Here is a 22,272-nt window from a genome sequence, read left to right on the forward strand (position 1 = left end):
GAAAGCCAGAAAGCCGAGAAATGGACCAGATCAGAGTGTGTGTGTGTGTGTGTGTCTTATTTGTATGTTCCTGTATTTTCCAGCTTGCGAGCGTTGCGGTTTCAAAGCACATTTTAATCTGTTCCTTCAACTTCAGCAATTTACTTTCATCTCCCAGCATCTAGATGAGTGACCTTGCTGTGTTCCACTTACACTAAACTATGAGATGGGCTTTTTTTTTTTTTTTTAGCATCTGCTTTCTGCGTCCCTTGCGAAGTGGAATAAACACACACGCGCACACACACGAGCACAGACACACACACAGACACGTCTGCATGACAACGAGCGCATGCTTTTTGTCCGGGAACAGTCGGTGCTGGTAATGAGACTAAGTGTGGCCAGGCGGAGGGACAAGTGAATGAAACAGCTACAGAATCACTGGCTGTGTTTGATTTGCCTCCACTAATTCAAAGAGACCATCTGATAAATTGAGAGGATGGGACGTACATCAGAATAGCAAGAGGTGCCTCTTTGTTGTTCCCCATTCCCAACCAAATCACACCCCCAACCCCCGCTAGAACACCCAGAGGGGAGAATGTTTCCTCTGTGTGTGTGTGTGTGTGTGTGACAGAGAGAGAGAGAAAGACAGAGCTGGGTTGCTAGGAGGTGTGAGTTTTCAGGAGGTCCTGCTGAAAGCAAATGAAGGAGCACTTGTGTCAACATTCTGACGGCAGCGATGAGCCACAAAGCCTCCCGGCCAAACAGCCGAGGGGCTGCGTAACCCCCCTGTGAAAACGCCGCGCTCTCAGAGCCCCCCTGCACCTCTTCTTTATGCGCAGATCAGTGGGATGAAAACAGTTCCCCTCTCAGTCTGAATATTTGACTTTTAAGTGTATCTTGTGCTTCTGCGGGAAGTTTGGACTCAAAACGTTGATTATAAGTGACGCTCAAAAGTTGCGTGTGTTTTTTAAGATAATGTTTTGGACGTTTTTTTTTTCTGCTTTGTTTGCTTGTGAACATGAAGAGGGATGCAGGGAATGTGGGAAGTGAGGGAGGAAGGGTGACGTGCAACAAAGGTCTCCAGGCAGATTCAAAGTGGCGATGTTGCTGTTTTGTGGTTCGTGTTTTTAGACCGCCAAGCCACCGTGACATCCCGTGCTTGTGTGATCTGGAACAATTTGGACGTCTGCATTCCTGTTGTCACGTTTTCACACAAAATCCTTGTTTTCACGCTGTATTTTTCTGCATGTGTTTGTGCAGACTACACACAAACGGCTAGAAGTTCAGTACTGCAGCACATGAAGCACACGTGGTTGTATGTTTAAGACTTTTTGAGACATGAAGAACGGGTAATTTAATTATTTTCCAGTCTGCAAATCAGAAACACATCAAAGTGATTATTCTCCATCCAACCATCACTCCTTTATTCTTTGTTGTTGGCAGCTAATCTTATCACAGGCCTATCTGTGCGTAACATCATGAATTGGATGTTTACGCTGCATGCATCTAAATGTATGCACTATCTAGCGTGTATGCATTCCTCTACAGCTAATTGGTGGCTCAGATCTTATGCCCTGAGCGGCAGTTAGCCCAGATGTTTGGTGTCTGCAGCAACATACTACTTTGGAAACTTTCCCACATGCTATCTGGTGTGGTTGACTCCACGCGGGCCCCCAAACTTCAAAACAACCCAGCTCTAAAAATAGTCCGAAGCTCTTAATCATTCTGCAGACTCGTAGTGTCTCTGATAGTCAGCTCACAGAGCTCAGCCTGGACCGATAAATAGCCCCCGCCCAAGTCATGCTGGAATCACTGAAAACATCTTGTTGCTCTTGGGCTGGATTCGCAAGACACCATGCATCTGATTTAACTGCTTGCAGCCTCTCGCCATGCTCTCTCATACTAGGAACACATGACATAGCATAAAGAGCCCACTTTTGGAACCCGACTGAGCGAAATACCGTGACTTGAAACAAAAAAGTAACCCCAAAGGCTCCTCTTTCTGTGCAGTAATGTTTTATTTCAACTATACATGCCGTGTTAAAAAAATCAACAAAAAATATCATGAAACAAAGACCATCATTATTATTTACACATTCACAGTACAACTTTACAACATATCTACACGCTCAAATACTCTGGAGATCATATATACAGCTGGCCTTGCATCGCCATGTTGCACAGTATTTAAATCAAAATTACATGACAAAATCCGGTTCATCTGCACATACACCGAGCTCAGACTGAAATATAAAGGCTTCAATTTAGATTGCAACAGAAAGACCCAGTTCATATTGCAATGTACAAGGCAGTTGAGCAGTCTATGTTGAGTGTATGTCCGTGATGTCAGTGTGCACGTGTCGAGTAGAAAAGAGAGCCCAAACACTGCTTTAGATGACAGGCAGAAAGTCTTTACATACAATCATCACTTGTAAACAAAATGCGGCTTTGGGCTAAACAGGCAACTGACACTCGGATAGGATCGCAGATGTCACCCAAATGATGTACCCATTGCTAAGAGAAACGATCCCTCAGTCGTCCCTACTGGCCAATAGAAGCAGTTCCTGCCACTGCAATCCCGGGGAATTACAGATTCTGCGTGACCGCCGCCCGTGCCAACAGACGGATTTCACATGAACACTGTGTTAATACATTGGCTGTGGGCAGGATGTGCTGCGTTGAGCTGACTGCTCCACAGTACGAGGTCTAACCACCCTACATCCCACTGTCAAGAAAATACATTCACTGCATGGCACCTCTGCGTGGCGGATTAACACCATTCTTTTCAACACCGGCAGTAAAGGAGAAAAACTGATTTATAGCCCAAATTAATGTTTTTTTTTCACTGTCCTTTTGCACAACTAGCATTCACAAGTGGAATGTTTGTCAGACAATTTGTTTTTCAGATCGCTTCGGTTTGGATTAGGTAGTGATTTCCCAACACATCCTGCTGTTTTTCAAATTGCTAACATAAAATTGTTTATATAGTATATGACAATAACATACAGAGGACCAATTGACTTTGCCAATATTACACACGGTACTAGTTCATTTTGTGAATAAGGCACACAATGCACAGATTCAGGTTCACTTGCCTAAAAATATTTATACTCCTTATTTATAATATTTAAGTATGTACAGGATCTTGTCATTCCCAGCATGACTCATTTGGACACATTGGTAAATGTTGTGTTGATTGTACACCGGCCACTTGCAGGGAAGCTGCACAGGGAACACGGGCTGCAGAACCAGCACGGCAGATGACAGAGGTGTTACATCCACGTATTGTTCTAGGGTCAGTTCAAAATACCTTTAATATGATTAATGTATGAGGAAAATTCTAGTGTTCTTCTATTAGGGGACACACGAGTTTAACAGAAGAGAAGTGCCCTGAAATGTTGAATTCATATACATGGGCTGAACCATTGGTGTTGCTTTAGTTTCATATGGTAAATTCTTTAAATAACACATTATAACATCATAAAGGCAAATCATGTCGTTCAAAATTCATTTAGAGAATGAGATGAGAAATGTATGTTTTTTTCTTAATACCGTTGCTACATAGAGAGAGAAGTCTCTTGAACCACCAGTAAAGTCCTACAAAGGGGCAGTGGAGGTTAGGGGAGGTTTCAGTCATGGAGAGAAGCATTTTTTTTGTTTGCCACGATCAGTTTTAACAGTGCGTTTGGTTGCTAGAAAACTGTACTCGGTGGCCTCTGTCTGCAACACACACGCACACACACGCACACACACACACACACACACAAGCAGATGCGCACACCCATATCAAGGGCTAGAGTCTGGTAGAGAAAAAAAAAAAGACAAACACCCATGTCTAAAACCAAGAGCAGCAAATGCACTATGTAAAATTTCCCTGTCCCAGTATACACCCAGCACGACCAACTTCACCTCAGCCCATCCTGATTACCAGAAACACTACAGTGTGACACAGAAATGCGGTTTAGGGTCGGTTCACATGGGTTCAAACAAGAGCAGAGAAGATATAATATTGTTGAAATGAGAGACAGTGACTTAGGTCTCAGACAGATCTTAAGGTGCATCCTCTGGCATGTGGCCACCGCTCTTGATAACCAAATATGGAAGCCAGTTATGTGCACTGCCTGTACACAAACCTGCTTTCCAGTCAACCCACACACACACACACACATGCGAACACATTCATTTGCACTCTTTGTTCCTTTGCCGCTTGATTCAGCTGTTTGCGGTTGTGTGCATCTTAAGCAACACGCACGCTATGAGTTTTGAGTGTTCCTCTCCTCTGCCCCCAGCCATCTTACTAACAAAGGCATGGCCTACCTCGTCTCTTTGTTCAGTTCACATTAGTGGGAAGACAGTGCTCAAGGGCAGTGACAAATGAGACCCATTCTTCAAGTATTTCACTGTTTTCGTCCTGGTACCACATGCACAGATGCCGCAGCGGCCCCAGCTAGTGTCCTAAACCTCGTACCTGATATGGGAACGGGCGACACCCCAGCCCAGATGCAATGAGGAGCAGCAGGTTGACCGCTGTCCGCTGTTCATATCCTGTGGCTACCGTGACAAGGGAGCGAGATGGAGACGAAGGGAGCGAAAAAGCCCCAAGGAGTATCTTTGGCCACATGTGTGATTTTCCCTTTTTAGTGTGAGTGAATGTGCATCTCATTTAAAGGGGGACACCTTTAAATGAGATCATCAACACCTCAAGTTGATACACAAACACACAATAGGCCCTACCCCATCCGTAGCCCACCCCTGCCCCAAAAGCCCTCAGGGCTCAAAGCTCTACAGTCAAGGCCAAGAGCTCACTCAGAAGTGTCTTTGCTCCTTCAGTAACTGTACTTATTGACTACTCGCATCTGTGGAGTCTGTGGTGAAAACCCGTTGGGTTTAGGGGGCACATCTGGCTTTAGCGATGGGGTCCGTTTAAGCCCCGTGCGAGGGAGTGAGCAGTGCCCACTGTAGCTGCCCTGTCGGGATACAGAGGATGGGTGGGCTGAGTGCATTCCCGCCGCCAACACTCCACCATGGGAGTCAAGTCTGGAGGGGGGTGTTGGGGGCATGTAGCCCCCTCTGTTCATACTGTGTTGGCGAGACACAGACACCCCCATGGTTACCCCATTTGGTGAGGTGGATAAGGAGTGCCTTTGAGAGGCACTCCGGTGGAGTTGATACCCCCCTCTTTGCCTCTCCAGGGTGCCCCCCATGCTTAGGCTGCCCGTTGGCGTGGTGGGAGTGGTGGGCATGGGCACATCAACCCTCTTGGTGGGGCTGTGCCTCGGCAGGGAGGATGAGGGAGAGTACAGGGAAGCCTCACGGCTGGGCACCTTGGGGGGTACCTCAGTCAGTTCCTCCATGGGCTCCAGTGTGAGTTGCTGCCTTGGGCGGGGCCCTGATCCCTCTTGAAGTATGGCCTTGGGGTTGGCCACAGAGTCATTGAGGTGTTTTAAAAGGTCATTCAGGGTATTTCTGGCATCCACAGACCTCTTCTGGTCTTTCCTACTTCCCTTAGAATCTGGATTCTTCAGCTTCTTTTCAGACGAATGCGGCAGTGTATCATCTCCATTGTCAAAGTTCGGGTGGTCATGTGTGGCATTGGGCAGGACAACTGCACTCGGGATGTGGGAATGGCCCAGGGTGAGATGAGGCGGGTGGGAGTTGGAGTTAGGAGGGGCAGTAGAAGAAGGAAGGAACTGAGGACTCTTGACTGATGAGTTGGACTCCTTACGAGGCCCGCTGACCTTCCCTTGAGCTCTCTCCCACTGGTTTTTAATGGGCTGCAGGCCTTTCTGCTGAAGCACAGGGGTGGACTCAGGCGTAGGCAGGGCAGCCAGCTCGGGCGGCTGACAGCCTTCCCGCAGGATCATGGTCTTGGTGTCCCCGTTGGCTGCATTCAGGTCTTTGCCATTGCTCAGCAGATTGGTGTACAGCTTCGGAGAATCAATGTTGGTTTGGTACTCCTAAAAATGTAACAAATCAGACGAGTGCGATTAGACACCGACATCTTGTTCAACAAGTCCTCTCGATGTAGCATTGGAGCTGTTTTTATGGCCGTACCTTCACAGGGCTGTCAAAGAGACCATTGAGCTTCACAAAGCTCCCGGTGGAATCGGAGCAGGACGGTGCAGACTCGGCATCCTTGTGGACATGCCTTGGCTTACGGAGGAATGAGTCTCGGTAGCAGAAAACAATCAGACCAGCCAGGAGGGCACCCATGAGGAAAGCGGCGAACACGCAGGTGATGAGGATGTTCATGTGGACCATCTGGTTGGTCTCACCTGCTTGGATATCCCACACACCTACGAAACATTGAGGCATTGGTTAACCCCCTGGCGAAAAGAGTCAAAGATCTCAGTGAAGCATCCCTCCCCATTCAGCAGCAGAATTGTGCATGTTTATGTGTGAACACAATCATGCATGAGCTTCTGCTTTTACACCTCCCCCTACACAAGGTAGCCAGTCAACCACAACCAAGTTCCATAAATACTAACACATTCCTATTCATCTAAACCCAGATGAAGAAGAATTATGGTGAAAATTGGCAGAAGCTGTTAGGTACCCACATCCATTTCACCATCTGCAACTAGCAGTGCTATGTTAGTTCAGAAGGGAGGACTCGTGTTGCCTTGATCCACGTTTCACTAGAGGCTTTTTGTCATGCGTTTAACCGGTACGAAGGGGTTAGAGGTTGAGAGCCAAATCAATCTTTTTGCACAAGAGATCGACCAGCACAAAGTTGTTCAAAGGAAAGAGAAGCAGTGCTTGCCCTCCGGGTGTGGAGACAGCTACTGCCCGGCCGGAAGTTTGTTAGTAACCACAGACACTGAAAGAGTTAGTCATCCACCGTGCAGCCACAGAGGTGGCGTGGCAGAGCAGGCCCAGTCAATGATCTACCAGCCAGGGGTAAACTGTTACTAGAGCTAGAGTTGAAAAACAAAAACTATACTGGCAGAGAGAGAAACTAAATCCAAACTAGAGCTTGTAAAGAAACAATAAGAGAACAGAACAGTGAGTGCGAGGTTTAGTGATTAGAAAACTGGGAATAAGTCATTCAAAAGAAAGAAAGAAATAAAGAAAGAACATAAGAAAGTTACAATTCAAAACAAAACAATGATAACATGTGTAGTTACATAAATTATGGATGAAAATGTCTATCTGAAAACTAATGGAAACCCTAAATAGCTGCCACTGTGTGCACGTGTGTGTTTGCATGTGTGAGCCTATGTGTGGATTCTCATTTGTGTGGCTTAGTGTGAGCTGTTGGCAGCTATCAGATCAGGCTCAATGCAGCATGCTGGCTGCCTCCCTGCGGGCCTTACCCTCTTGGCCCCCTGGGATAGAGTCTAAAGAATGGGAGGTGGCTGGGTCATCCTGCAGCACAAAGCCTGAGCCGTAGAGCTCTGGACCAGGTCCAGAGCTGGGGCTCTGAGTGGGTATGAGTACTGGGGGGTGTATGGGCCCACTGGGGTGGACAGTGACTGGCGCTGATGAAAACTCCATGTCTGTGGTGACAAACAAACTGTTAACAAACTGTGCAGACGTGGGTAAAGCATACTGTTATCATCCCAGTTAGTAGGCATAGGCAATGGGTAATTTTTAAGGTTAGTGTCTGACAAAATAATGAATAAACCACAGTTAACCTTTAACAAAGTGTGTTTTCACATTCCCACACCAATGAAAGTACATTTTTTCCTTTTTTTTTGTTCAGACAATTTGGGAAAAAGAGAGGATACTGAGGTTCAAAGAGGAGTTGGTACACAACAGTAGGGATGCTAAGGGGATGGTGGGTGGGCATGCAGGAGGGAGGAGGGATCGGAACAGGAAGTGATGAGTGAAAAGGAGGAAGTGAATCTGTGCTTAGGCGGAGCACCGATGTCGCCTGGTGAATCTGGTGTCCGTGACGATGAAAATGAAGCAGGTGACGTTAGCATTCAAGGAGGTGCTTGGTGAGAAAAGATGAATGGTGGCAGTGGTGGAAAGACAGGGTTGGAGATGCTGAACTCAAGGAAAGAAACCATTTGAGTAAAAGATCAAACTAACCAGAGGTAGGGTCGCCAAATGATTTGTAATCTGGCGCTGATGTAGTGCCCAAAAACGCTAAAAGAATTAAAAGAACAAGAAATCAGCATAAGGGAATTCAGATATAGAACTAAAATCCCTAAGAGACACCAAGAGTGCAGTTTATTTGGTTTAATAATGAAGATATAAAGCACTCGCTAGCAGTGTCCTTCTCTCTCTGGAGTCACTAGAAGCCCTCTGGTTCTGATCAATACTGAGGTTCAGCCTGGGTCATGTTTAGTTGGTACAAATGATGGGATGGAAGTTTTAAAGTAAAATCAGTCAAAGGCACATTTTCTGAAGCTATCGGAAGGCCTCGACCATTTGCACCAGCTGAGCATGACCCTTAACTGTACATGTCCATGTTTCTGCCTCACAGGCGGCACAAGTTACAGGTGGCCATGTACTGTATGCAGATGTGTGTGTTAATACTGCACATAGACTTATGTAGGGGCAAGTTACTGGAGTGGTTACTGGTGTGAGTGTGCAGGCTCATGGTGTGTGTGGAGATGAGTTTGTGTTTCGTTTGCGTACATGAGTGCATGTGTATCTGTGTGTATGTGTGTGTGTGTGTGTGTCTCAGGATAGATGGCATGGCACGTTGATGAGATTCGTACCGTGACAGTCTCCCAGGTGGGCAGTGTTTCCTAATTCAATGTCCTGCTCATATTCAGCCCTGAGGAGAGAGCAAAGAGGAGATGGAGAGAGATTAATCAAATTTCTTGTTATCTCATTTTCTCCTCTGTAGTATTTGCGCTTTATATTGCAGCTGAGGCTTGGACTCACAGAACGCCGGGCTGTATCCTCTCACAGGCTCCATGAGGCTTCCAGCCACAGTAAGGATCCCTCGATGCAATGCAGGACCTGGTTGCCGCGCACACATGTAGACCACTGGGTTAAATCATTCTGGGAAGTGCACTATAATAATTTGTGACTGGCTGAACATTAACCACAAGGCATAATGTGAGGCTGTTATCGTTCCCTTTATGACATTTACCGAAAAACAAAACAATAAAGTCACAGGCCTATGACCGGCCGCTCAAAGCACATTTAACCCCCTGCGTGCACTTCAGGGCATCACTTACTTGTGGCAGGAAGAATGCCTTTCGCAGCGACTCAGGGGAATACGGATGACGCAGCTTGAAAAGGCAACATACAGGCTGTGAGCGTCTTTGTCCACGTGCAGCGAGAGGACACGCTTGTCGTCCTCGTGGTTAGACAGGCACCTGGGAGGGGAAGCGAGAAACCTGATCAGAGGTTTATCAGATAAGTCTGTCTGCCGTTTCAGTCTCGGCAGATTTAATCACTTGTTAGGTGGAGAAGTCGCATAAAGCCTTTTCTCACAATTTAACAGGATTTTAACCTCTGTCACGCGGCGGCGGGCGTGTTCACATCCACAAATAGGCACACAGAAAAATGAAATCGCACACGTACTGTGCATGCACGGAAAGCAGACAGACAGACCCCGCCGTCTCAGCCGGGAAGCTTCACTTTAAGACTTGCTGACTCCTCCGCCAGAGGACAGACGGGGGAAGAGGAAACGAGAACAGGAGCAGACAGAGAGAGGGTGAAAGTGCGCGTATCCCTACTTTGCCTTGTTGAAGACATCGATCTCCTCCAGAAGCAGGCTGTCATTCAGGGAAACAGAGGAGGTCTTCGCCAGAACCTTGAGGATGACCCCGGACTCGGCCCCGATGAACACCACTGTGTAGTTCTTGTGAGGTCCTGCTTCATTGTCCACAGCCAGCGCTGTCAGTCTGTACCTTCACACAGCAGAGAAGCATGTGTTACTCACAGCAGGGGTCATCCCATTAAAACAGGAGAGGGCATTTTGAATACATAAATCACTCCAGCTCCTCACGCACTGAAGGTGCTTGTACTTCATTGCATGTTATATCAAGAGACATGTCAATATTTATAGCTCCACGTGTGACAGATTGTTAACTGGGTATTGAACCTCTGAATCATTTTGTTTAGCATCGTTCTTGGAGAGCTACTTGTCATAAGGCTGCAACACTCATGAAATGAGAGAAGTTTAGCATATTTGGTTAGACATAGAAACGAGTTTGCTGTAAAAAAAAATTAAAGCTGCACCGACGTGTACCCATCCATAACGTGCGCCTGCATTTACCTGACGCGAGTCTTGGTGAACCAAGGCTCATCCCCGATAGAAGGCACAGCTGTGTCCATGAGGGGGTGGGACTTGATGAACTGCAGGGTATCGTCCGGGAACTCGATGGAGCTCTTCAAGGACGCAGCTGGACCATGACCTGCGCAGCACCCGGGTCTGGAACGGAGAGTGCACATGCACAGAGGGCGAAAGGTCAAAGATCGGCCCATACGATCACACACCAGGGAGCAATAATAGCGTGTATTGAAATGGATGAAAAGTGCAACGAGAGGGTGGGGGGTGAGGAGCAGGTGCTTATTAGGATCACAAAAAGGCCTCAGCTGGAAACATAAAATATACATATGCATGGTTATCCTCCATCAATGATTCACTGGGGTAATGAGGTGCTTTCTGGACTTTGTGTTTTGGACACAGGGCTGGGCTACAAATATACGTGCTGACTGTAAACAGGTTAAATATGCAACGCGTCTAATTATGCCAAATTAATTATTTAATCATCAGCAGATGGTGAATGTGTGTGCTGGGTCAAAGCTAATAACTTGGTCCCGTACTAGTGAAAAAGATTTGATTGCACCGGGTTTAACCTGGACAAAGAAGGGTTAAGAAACGGGAGAAAAAATGACAGGTGGTAAACAGCTGCTGAGTCACGCACCAGCTGCTCGATGAAAAGCCATGTTTAAAATCCTTACCGAGGTTTGGGCAGCTTCTCCTCTGGAAACGGAGTCCACACGGAGTCAGGAGTCTTCTGCTCTTTGAACCGGCCCCAGAATACTTTCTCTATGTCGGCCATGGAGAAGGCACACACCGCTGAGCCTGGAATACTGTGGAGAGATAAAGACGTCAGTGCAACGTCTGTGTTTGACTTCTACATGTCTTACTTCTGTCCTGGGCATCAGCTAATCCAGCGACTAACCGCAGCCATGGCTAACCTGTTCATCTGTGTGGTGAACACGCCCACCACCGAGGGAACCCCGTTGATGTTGATGATGTCGGTGATGGACTGGAGCACGTCGAAGTAGAAGAAAGACTCCCCCGGCACGGAGCAATTCAGCCTGGCCTTCACGAAAGACGTCCAGTGCTTCTCCAGCACCCGCTGTGACCCGCCGACGTCGTTCTTACAGATCCGGGCCACGCGAGAATACACGACCTGCGGGGAGCAGGGCGGAAGAGGAGGGCGGCTGAGCGAACGCCACTAAAAACACTTTGTGCTGAATAATGAATGCATCACTCCATCCTGTAGCAACTCGCCACAGACGACTTAACAAACACACGCCGTCGTGTGTGGAGAGTTCACCCTGACTGGAGCGTATATATACATAAAAAAAGCATCCAACGCAGCACCGTGTGAACGTGTGTTTGATTGCACATATTACAAAGGCTTAGCGTATAAATGAAGTGTGTGAAGCAGTTGGCTTTGACGATTTTAATAATTCACCAGTGCAAACCTCCATCAGAGGCCAGGTGTCACCCAAGCATTAGTAGGGTTGAAATATTTATTGGCTGGCGGCTGATGGAGGATGCTGGCTTCCCGCGGCTCGGCCAGACCAGCTCAGGATGAGCCGTGGTCAAAGCTGGAGTTTGGCCTCGACCATCCTAATGCCCTCTGCGCGTGTGTGTGTGTGTCACGGGGAGAGGCAGACGTGGCGGAAGAGACAAATCCTCTCACTGTGTAATGGTTTTACATTAGTCGAACATTCCCAGCAAACACTGGCTGTTGAAATTTCTCGTGTATTCTAATGCGATGTACTGTCATCGCCTGAACGGGCTCCATTATCACTTGGGCCATTTGTGGCGGAGACGCATGCACGGAGGGAGGTGTAAGCCCTTTTTTGGATAAAGGCCTGCATACTGTAGCCGTGCGGAATATGCAATGCATTATAAATGGCAGGTGCACTGTCTTACCTTGCCCAGATTGCTGTGCTCCACTGCGATCTCTCGGTAGAAAAAGTACACATAATTCCCGTACTCTGCTGCATGCAGGAAATGAGGTTCTGAGGGGGAGACAGAGGCAGAGAGCTGAAGTGTATTTCTGCACCGTCACCACCACTGTGCATGTTGAATATTTCAGGGATTTGTACAAGGCTGTATATGACTGGGGGTGACCTAGATTGCCTGGGAGAGAACAGGACATATCCCCATGAGCTTGGCAAGGCAGGAGAGATCTCCATCACTCCAAAAACAGCTCCGACAGCCACGTACATACTAACACCATGCAAAAGGCACCGTGGGCATTTAGCTAGCTGCCACGTAGACATGTGTATCTCCCGGAAGGCAAGGGGGGAGCGGAATAAATATTGAGTGTGATGAAGAGGCATTTGTGTACCTTTCAGCCATTTGGAGTCATATTTGATGGTCCTCAAGGCCGATCCATCACCCATGCTGCGATAGATGACAGAATCACTGGCCTGGAAGTCCGCTACGGTGGCAGAATACAGCTTCCCTTCTAGAAAACAAAACGAGGATACACCGCTCTTCAGTGCTTTGTTGTTTCTCTTCGTTCATGAGGCTTAATTGGCTGACTCGCTATCGCTGCAGGCACATTTTTATCGTGGCAGAGACACAGAGGTGATAATGAGAGCATAAGTAGGAACACATTAGTTCTTCGTCTTCGTCAGCAACGCTAAGTATGCGCGTGGGCGGGTGTGTGAGTTTGACCCTCACCGGCAAAAAGGGCAACGTTGGTTTGCTTGGAGTCGAACGGGCACCGTGCCAGTCCGTTGATCTCCTCGCCGTCAAACTCTAGGTTATCCAGCTGAGGAGAGCACAACAAACACCCACACGTTAGAGGAGTTTTGTCGAGCGACGCCGTGAAAACGGATGCATGTAGAAACGAGTGCAGAGAGAAAATTGCATTAAGGGCATTAACACGATACTGACCCTGTAGTATCTGCACATGGGGTTGAAGCCGTTGGTGCCACAGATGAACACCAGGTCGTCGTTTCTGGGCACCAGCACTTTGATGAAGTTGTGGCACTCGTCCTGAAAAGAGACACACAACATGGAACGGCGTCTTAAGAGGCGGCAAAGCTTCTCTGCTCGCAAATTAAAGTTTCTGTGCGGGCGATGGAGGACAAAAGGTGCAAGGTGGAAGGTTTTTAATACACACTCTGTGTTTTCCCTTGACGGCGCACATCTCCCTGTCGGCTTGGCCCGATCGCCATGTAAGCTTCTGTAAAATCCAACATGGCGCATTAGACACATGCACGGCACGCTAGATGCACACACTGACTCTCTCTCACACACACACACAGTCCTCCCTTTTTCCACTCTCTCATTTTACAACCTGTCCAGTTTGTGATGAATGGCTCTGTATTTTCTATGGAGCCCTTTTAGCGTTTGTGGATTGAGAGAGCAGCTTGTGGCGAGACTCTTACCCGGTAAGGAATGATCTCATTCCTGTAGGATTCTCTCAGACTGACAAGGTACACCTGATCTCTGTGGACAGACAACAACAAAACACACAGCTCAGCCATGGACACACTTATATGTATATTAATATACAGGGCTCATCAGTTTCAAAATCTGGGGCTTTAAGGGTACATTTTTATTAAAAATTAATTCAGGCCCAAAATTAAAAAATGCCATTTCCAACACATCCGCTGCGTGGTTTAGCCATTTCTCATTTTTTACATTCTTCAAGAGACAGTTCATTTACTGTGAAGTACGGTTTCAGCCTCCTCTTGCAGCGGGAAACATCACTTTTTGGTTCACGGTGAAATAAAGTTTGAGAGAACTGGGTTAAAACCAATCTTTTCCTCTTTAAAAGCCGAGTACTTTTCTGTCGAAACGTGTAAAAACTGAGAATGATGAGACTTAAATATAGTTCATTTCATGCTGTGAACGTGATATGTGAACAACGAACGGGGAGTAAATGCATAGTGAACTGTGGTTTTATGCAACTGGCTGTTACATGAAAACTTAATATCCTCTCTGCTATACCATTTTACATGACAGCCACTTATTGTTTTGATTATACGCTGATTATTTTTTTAAAAAATGTAATAAAACCGCTGAGGATCAAATTTCATCAGCCCTCAGAGAGCAACATTTTGCTCCCCTTTCAGTAAAAACATGCGAATACCCCAAACTGACAACAGGAGGATCCATCTGCCAACAGTGATACATGTGGTGGTGATTACAGAGGCTCCAGAGGTGGGAGTTTTATACTGTAGATGTCAAAGTGATTTCATGCTACAATATTAGTGCTGGCGGTCAGATTAATCCCAGTGCCCATAAATACCAAAAAGACATGTAAAGATGCCAAGAAATCCCTGACAGAGCGTCAGACCGGCATGATAGACGCCTTTCCTGGATCAATACAGGCCATATACATCAGATGCAGGCCTAGAAGCCACAGATCCAATAACACTAAGAGCTTTTTTCCCCCCCTTACGCCACTGTTTACCTGCCAAGGAGTGACTGAGTGTATTGGTGTGGAGGGTGTGTGAAAGAGAAAGAGAGAAATGGAGAGTTTACCTGCCAGCGATGAACAGAGTGTCCTGTATCTTGGTCATCAGCTGGAAGTCAAGGCGGTGCTGTGACTCGTTGCCAGAGGGCCTGCCTCTGAACACGGGGTACCTCCGTGAAACTGCAAGGACACGACACATGCGCACAAGCCTTTAATGGGAAAGTCGCGGCAGGAGCGCGGACGAACCGCGCTCGCCTCTTGGCCACGTTTAACTCGACTTGATTAGAAATAAATATGCTGCATGCGTGTGAGTGCTTTCTACAAATCCTCCTGCAATCACAATAACGGTGCAGCCGAAATACCTCCTGCATATTCTGTACAATTACATCTGTGTGTGTCATTGTGTTGTGTTTCTGCCTTAGATAATGGCTGCCTATGTCAGCACATCTCTGTTCTTCCAGTACATCACAGAGATGAAAATGAAATCCACTTAATGCTACAACTGACCATACAGCAGATTGATTTTATTACTATGGATATGGCATGCTAGCGTCTGAGCTGCTGACACAGCTAAAAAAAAGGAGGCTGCCAGTGTTGGGCCTCATTCCATGTGTTGGTAAAAAGTGCATATTGAAGATAGTTGTTGATTTTTTTTTTCATCAGTGGCGTTGCAGCAATTGTGATCTCTGCCCGCCGCCTCTGCCGGGCGTGCGTGTGTACTCACAGTGCGCGTCGACCACGTCGAGGGGTACGGTGTCCTCGGGGAAGCTGACTGCGAGGAGAGTGCGTGAGGCTGTCAGCAGCAGCAGCAGCAGCAGCTCACTGAGCAGAAGCGCAGCTCTCTGGCCCATGGCTGCTCACAGACGACACTTCCTGTTTCACACTAGTGGAGATGTTACCTGGGAACACACACAAAAAAAGCATGCTTTTGCTGCTTGACGTGTAACACGTTTCACGCTAAGCCCAATGCAAACTGTTGTTTTATGAGCTAAATCCCAAAGCTTCGCTGAACTCAAACCGTTTTTCAAACCGACACCCGCAATGTTCGTAAAATACAAGCATACACATAATGCCCTCTCTGGCTTATCGATGACTGAGCTCTCAGCGGCAGTGCTTGGCGTTTCCCCTCTACCTCTCCCTACATCTGCTGTCTAAGCGAAGGTCAGCCAACTGACTGGTGGGGTGCCTCGGCGTGTGTTGGATGCAGCGGAAGTCCGCTCTGTTAGAAACGTGGCGGGCCCGCTGTCTCTGTACATCTGTGCTCTGATTGGTTTGTCCTGGGCCCGGCTCAACACTAATCAGCACATTGCAACTTCATCGCCATCAGTACTGCGGCCTCTGCTCCGACCTTAGCTGACTTCTATTAGCGCTTTGTTGGCTGTTGTTCCTGCACGCCATCCTCAGAGCTGCTGTGCTTTATTGCAGTGCAGTGATTCACTCATCTTTGTGTTTGGAGGACAGCTGTTTTCACATAGTAGTTATTGTGTGTACAGTAGTTTGTGCAGCATCTGATTGTAGACATGATACACCAGCAACTACATTGGTAATAATTTATCGTGGGAGTGGCAGGGGTTTAGTGTGTATGTTAGTGCGTGGAGGAGTGCTTTAGAGACAGACTGTGTCTGTGCATATTAATGATCGGTGTACATTCAAATATTTATAAGGCAAACAAATTATTCATGCAGGCAAAGCCTGAACGGATATAAACAATTTACCGGGAGACGTCACACAGGCAGAGGGATGGATTAGCTGGGAGCACACTGGGATTCTCTCTCTCACACACACACACACACGGTTGCACATACATAATCGCTCTTTCAAACGGGGAAATGCAAAGACTGATGCATGTGCACACACACACACGCGCGCACAGTATTGACTCATTTTTCAATTAGCCCCAAAGCACACCTGCTCCAGCGCTGTCTGCGAGCCCCGCCTGCCAGGCCATTAGTGCTCTGATTGATCCGCACAGGAAGCATGGCAGATCAGCAGCCAGCAAAGGCAATCTATGGACTTTACCGTATCACTGTAGCCCATGTGAAAAGTTATAACTCAACATCTGGTCACCCTGGGCTTTTCGAATCTATTAGTTCAAAACATTAAATTAGCTTTAATACACCTGCTTGTCAAGTAGAAGATTAGGCGAGTCAGCCTTTTGGTCAAAAACATACAAATTGGTTGCACTGCTTTGCACATGTTGATATGAGGCACATGGCGTGTTTTCCAGGCACTAATAATCTAATTTTGGTCAGAACAGTTTCTGTATGATGATGTGTCACTAAGAATAATGGAAGTGGTGGAGAAGGAATGCCAGTGTGTTTTAGTCATCGACAGTGTGTAATCGTGGCTGTTCAGCGCTCTGTGGGATACTGAGGCCTTTGAAAGAGCAGTGTCATTATGACTGAGCAATGCCCGGATAAGGCAACGCTTCATCTCAATTAGTCCACTTAATCGTTAAATTGCGGGTTTCGTGTTTAGACAAAACAGAAAGATTGTCTGAGGGCCAGAAGGTCGCTTTCTCTTCCTACAACAACAAACATCGATGATGCTGCAGCAGTCGCTGCACTCTAATCTAGATACAAATGAATCTCTGGACACAAACGATCCACAGATCTATGCACGCAGGCTTCCAGATCTATACAAAAGAACAACTGTCAGCAACTTAATCTAACGAGAAGTGATGGTACTGCTCAGCGGAGAGAGGCCGCGGTGTTCCTTAAAAGCATCGCTGCTGTTTTTTTTTTTTTTTTTTTACAACTCGGTTCAGATGTTCTCGCACCCAGAGAGGTGCTGTATTAAAACCCAGGCAATAAATTGCTGAGTTTCCGGGAGAAGCCTGGGACAGGAATAGATACCAAACGCACAACAATAGAGAAAAAAGAGGAGCTATGAAAGGTAAATAAACCAAGCTCCACATTTCAATTCTATAGCGCTATCATACCGGCTGCAGGCGGCGCTTCTAGCCCCAACTTGGCCGTGTTCACAGGTAAATCATTTCCTTGCTTGTCAGAATTTAGAGTCCTGCTCTATATCGCCTCTTCATGAGCGCAGACATACTTTTCTCCTGCCATTCTGCCTCACTTAACAATTCAGGGAGAAAAACAGCCCAACCAGAGGCAGAAGCTCTGCTCCGATCTCCCATGATTCCTTGCATGGTAATAGCCGTGCTGTGGAGGTGAAGGCTTTCCTCGGAAACTTTAATGTAAAACAGAAACAGAAGACATCCAGAGGTCAGCGATCTAAAATTACTTCTCAATCTCTAGTGAGCCCAGCATGTTTTCTATTGACTATTCCTTTGCGTTCTCTGGTTGCTGCCCTCCAGTGTGTGTGTGTGAATGTGTGTGTGGGTGTGTGTATGTGCGTGCATGCACATATAGGCCTCGACAAGCCTAGAGACGCTGGGCTTGTCACGCAACTCAGTGCCATTCAGCCTGGCCTCACTCTACCTCTGTTATTACAGGCTTTTCAATGTCCTACAACCACACTCTTTCCCTGCTGATGTTGTTGGCTCTGGCCCATGGTGTTAAACATGAGGAGGGGAGAGGGGGAGGGGGTCTGCTGGATGGTTGTTTCTGCTGATGGTGGGTGTGGGGGTCTGTGGAGCAGCTCTGGTAGTTACGGCTGAAGATTTAGTGTTCCGGGCTTAAAATGACAGATTAACACATATTCTCCTTTTGGCCGGGCTTTCGGCGGCATATGTTAGCCATAACCTCCTCGCTGCACCTCTGGATGGATGTGTTTCTGCAGGGACGTCCTATTGGATGGAACTGGGGCTAATAAAAGGATGGCAAACAACAGCAGTGCGTGAGATTTCCAAAGTTGTGTGTGGATGTGATGGGTGGATGTAATCCCAGCAGAACAATGGCTGCTGCTGCTGCTGCTGCTGCTCGAGGCTGCCCGACTCGTCATCGTGCACCACGCTGAGATGTAAACCAAACAGCACAGGAAATCAGATAGCCCAGGAGTTCAGTTTCAGCCATTTCACTCCACACACTTGGTCTGTGTGTGTGTGTCTAAATGCATGTGTAAGCATGCGTGACTGTTTGTCCAAAACTGGACGCATCCTATAACGCGGCTGTCTCAGCTCTCAGCTGCGGCTCTGAGAAAGTAATCAAGATGCAGCCACACAGGAAAGCGAGTCAGCCAGATGATTAGAGCAGCCACACAGGCCCAGAAATGATTACTACTCCTTTTCCCACTTCAGTAATAACCTCCACCCCCGATCGCGTGCTATTTACCTAAGGATCACTTCTGAGGGGCTTGGTTGGACTTGTTGCTTCGGAGATTTGGCAGACGGAGTGGGCTGTGCCACCCTAAACCCAGCTTCCCTCCCTTTCTTCTCCACCTTGCGAGAGGAGGAGTGAAACAGGAGAAAGGCTGCTCTCAGCAGTAGTTCTACTATAGCGGAGCACAAAGGGACTGAGCTGCAGGTGTGACCGGGAAACAAAAGGGGCTTTGGGCAAGTCAACACAATAGAGCCCCACCCCCGGTCAGTGGACCTGCGTTCAGGAGAGCTGTTCTGGGGGCTCCTAAAAGGGGGTTCTGGGGGAACAAAGCAAACCTGTATAAACATACTGACTCCAAATGCTGCGCACAGGGTCAAACTTTTACCACTCAGCCAATTTAGCGCCGAACAATCTGATTTCCGAGCAGCAGTTCAGGGCAACCGTAAGGCCGTGTGGTTTAATGGCGGCTGTTCCGGGGTTACGGCCGGCTGTAGAGGAGGTTAACGGTGATTGTTCTGGTCGCTGAGTTCTGACCCCGCGGCCAGTGAGGCGAAGTGAGGCACATCAGCCAGCTGTGCTGTCAAAGGAACCCACGGCCGGCTCTGAGGTTTAACCCGGCCGGAGCGCGGTGCTCCTGTCAGTATCAAGTTTTTGAGGTTTTGGTGACTAAGCTGAGGCTCTCTTATCTCTGTGACAGAGCTCAGATGCTACAGATGCTCGGGGAGATGTTCACATCTTTATTTCTGTAAAGGTTTGAGAGGAGCAGCAATAAATGTGTGACCACAGACAAACTAAAATTAATGAGTGTGCATGTTTGTCCTTTTTAGAGATTAATTGAGCACACAAGGTTAGTCAATAGTGACAACTTTAGAATAAACTCTTAAATCATCTAATTTTGCTAATTTACTTCATTTGGCCATATTTTCTGAAATAATGAGGCAGAGCGGAACAATTCTTAAAACTACCCTAACCTGCTCGCCCCCTTACGAGATAAAACAACCATTTTGATTATCTCTGTTTCTTCATTATTCTTCTGCTCCTCTTCCTCCATTCGCTGGGTCATTTTTTAAGTTTTTGCGTGGGGGATGTTGCGCTCCCCGTTTTGCGCACACAGTCCACGCAGCAGCCCTGGCTCTGATGCTCGCATTGTGCGGACTGGGGGCGTAAAGGCATTCAAGTTTTATCCGTGGTGAATCTTTTCAGACCCCCTTTTGCCCACATGTAGGACTCATACAAAAGACAACAAAGACGCGGGGGACAGCGGTGGAGTGACAACAGCGACGGGGCTGCGTTTATTGCCTCCAGAGCGTCCAGTGCATGCACGGGGCTGGGCTCTCGCGCTGCTCTGCCTCCAAAAAGGTTACGAGCGCTTCTCCAATTTATTATCCAACAGAAGAATACCGTAATGAAACTGGGGATCCATTAAATCGATTAAAGGCATCGGAGAGCGAGCAGCCAACAAGCTTTACGCACTGAGCGTCCTGCTCGTCTGTTATTGTTAAATACTGTTTGCCAGCATGCTCCGCGCAATCATGTGCCTTTATTCCAAGTTGATTTCTGCGAAGTCGAAATATCAGAGAGCACTTAAATCCATCCTTTACGCCATTCAAACCAACTCCGCACAACACAAATATTGAGCCTTAGTGGCTGAAATTGTGGCAAATTAGCGACATTTCTGTGCATGAAAGGTCTGTGACGACCAACAGTAGCTGGCGTGGCTCTGATTTTACTGTCGGTCAGTCATCATCTGTGTGCAGATTTCAGAATAAAATATATGGATTTTCAAAGCAGAGATGTAGTTTTAAAAACGGGTATACTTTAAAAGTCAACTTGATTACCCCGATTCTGTTCACAAAGTAGCTCTCCGGATCGAATAAAAGCAAGTAGTGATGTGTCCTTTATTAAACCCTTAATAATACAACACGGAGTGTGTCGTAAAAATAGGAAAAAATCCACTTTACCAATAATTAAAATCATGGTGGACACCTACCTGGAGTATCCGAATTCACTCATGAACGGGGCAATCCGACTGAATATCATATTCCTCGGGTAATCCACATAAGAGAAAACACCCAGCGTGTGATATTCCTGTTCCTTTCAGCTCCATCCGGACCCCACTCCTCTCTTTTATCCAGTTGCGCACAGATTTCGGCTCCGCTCGCATGTGAGCACTCGGACTCAGCCTGCTCTGTCTCCGTCCCCGGGCCCCTGCGATCTGACGACTGATCTTCAAAGCTCTGCCACGACCACACAGCCCCCCTCCCTCATACGGCCGTGCACCAGCCCCTTCCACTACTATTAACTTTGGAAACCAGAGGGAAAAGACATAAACGTTAACGACGCGCCGTCCTTCCTAACTTCCACCGCGCTCCGACCTCCTGCGCTAATTATTGATTTAATGCTGATTTGACATAATCGAGGGCGTGTGGACTGACGGGCAGCGTGACATAGCGCATGTCCAGCAGAATAAAACAACAGCCAGATCCGCAGAAAAAAACTCCTCTCTGCGCTGGTTTATCCTAACAAACAACGCTTAGTTAACTTTAAACTCGCCGGTTCGGTTCTCGGTTTTAATGGTGCGACTGCAGAACTTAGATCTCTGACAGGGTAAAGTGCCTCGCAAAGACAGAGGTGAGTAAACAGCTTCGATTCGGCTTTATGAGCGCTGGAAAGACGCGTCGGAGCGGGACGGCCACGCAAACGCTGCCAGCGGTGAAAGCAATGAATGGATCGTGTAATGGATTCGTAAAAATCAGAACCCTCTCTGCCATGCAAGCATCAGTTTTTTGCAGAGCAGCATAGCGACGTGGTCAGGAGGAATATTTTGCATCCCAGCAAAGACTTCTGCTCTCTAGTTTTCCCCTTGACTTTCACTGCGTAATGCGGCGCAACAAAGTATATCCACGCAGCGGCGATGAACTCACCTCATCTGAATTGGTTTTTTGTATCCTTTTTGTGCGGCTGTAATCCTCAGAAATATATAAATATATTGAGCGCGTCGCAGTGAATCAACTTCTCCTGGCTGGGAGAAAAACAAACTAATGCACGGCAAATGGTGTAATTCGACCCGTGCTAAGTCAATCCATCCAGAGAGAGAGAGCCGCAGCCTACCAATAAGCAGCGCTCTCGCTCCGGTCCCTCCCCCCACCGTCCCTCTCTCCTCAGTTGGTTCGGGCTTCTCTGCCTTGCTCTGGCTTCCTCCCTTTTTTTTTCTTAGCCCAGAGAGAAAGGGAAAAAAAGCGACCCCCCTTCCTCCCGGTTCTCCTCCTGTGTGACCCCGTATTGCCCCCCCCTCCTCTCTGTTAAACCCCATCCCCCAACTCCAAGTCAGCAAGAGCGCCTAGTTAAAATCATTTCAGCCGAGTTGTGGCTGCTTAGCACCACACAGCTTTAGAAATGTGTGCACTCAGACGGTCTAAGCACACACCTCCTACTTCAGATGTTTCCATTAAAAGTGGAGGAGTTATTAATGG

At 47.5% G+C, this 22,272-nt stretch overlaps 1 protein-coding gene across 3 annotated transcripts; it reads right to left on the reverse strand.

Annotated features, from left to right (window-relative positions):
• Nucleotides 1–1,989: 1,989 nt before the first annotated feature.
• sema6dl (sema domain, transmembrane domain (TM), and cytoplasmic domain, (semaphorin) 6D, like) lies at nt 1,990–21,838 on the reverse strand. Of its 3 annotated transcripts, none has more exons than XM_041966043.1 (20): nt 21,724–21,838; nt 15,298–15,472; nt 14,642–14,753; nt 13,540–13,600; nt 13,272–13,334; nt 13,043–13,144; nt 12,827–12,917; nt 12,489–12,608; nt 12,068–12,156; nt 11,095–11,312; nt 10,855–10,986; nt 10,166–10,321; nt 9,624–9,797; nt 9,120–9,260; nt 8,821–8,898; nt 8,652–8,710; nt 8,017–8,073; nt 7,296–7,478; nt 6,034–6,275; nt 1,990–5,936 (listed from the first exon to the last, which is right to left on the reverse strand). In XM_041966043.1, exons 2-20 carry the CDS (start codon nt 15,422–15,424, stop codon nt 4,806–4,808), a joined length of 3,336 nt encoding a protein of 1,111 aa, XP_041821977.1. In that variant the 5' UTR covers nt 15,425–15,472; nt 21,724–21,838; the 3' UTR covers nt 1,990–4,805. The 3 variants fall into 3 exon arrangements, with proteins under 3 accessions (XP_041821977.1, XP_041822062.1, XP_041822143.1); XM_041966128.1 differs by lacking the exon at nt 21,724–21,838 and adding an exon at nt 20,790–20,901; XM_041966209.1 differs by lacking the exon at nt 7,296–7,478.
• Nucleotides 21,839–22,272: the final 434 nt, after the last annotated feature.

The sequence above is a fragment of the Chelmon rostratus genome, chromosome 1 (assembly GCF_017976325.1).
Source record: "Chelmon rostratus isolate fCheRos1 chromosome 1, fCheRos1.pri, whole genome shotgun sequence".
Taxonomy (NCBI): Eukaryota; Metazoa; Chordata; class Actinopteri; order Chaetodontiformes; family Chaetodontidae; genus Chelmon; species Chelmon rostratus.

Coding starts and splice junctions, on each gene's coding strand:
- sema6dl (XM_041966043.1), bottom strand. CDS start 15,424: ATGGGCCAGAGAGCTGCGCTTCTGCTCAGTGAGCTGCTGCTGCTGCTG. Junction 9,798..10,165: donor TTCACCAAGACTCGCGTCAG/GTAAATGCAGGC, acceptor TGCTGTGTGAAG/GTACAGACTGACAGCGCTGG. Junction 6,276..7,295: donor TATCCCAGGGGGCCAAGAGG/GTAAGGCCCGCA, acceptor AATGTTTCGTAG/GTGTGTGGGATATCCAAGCA.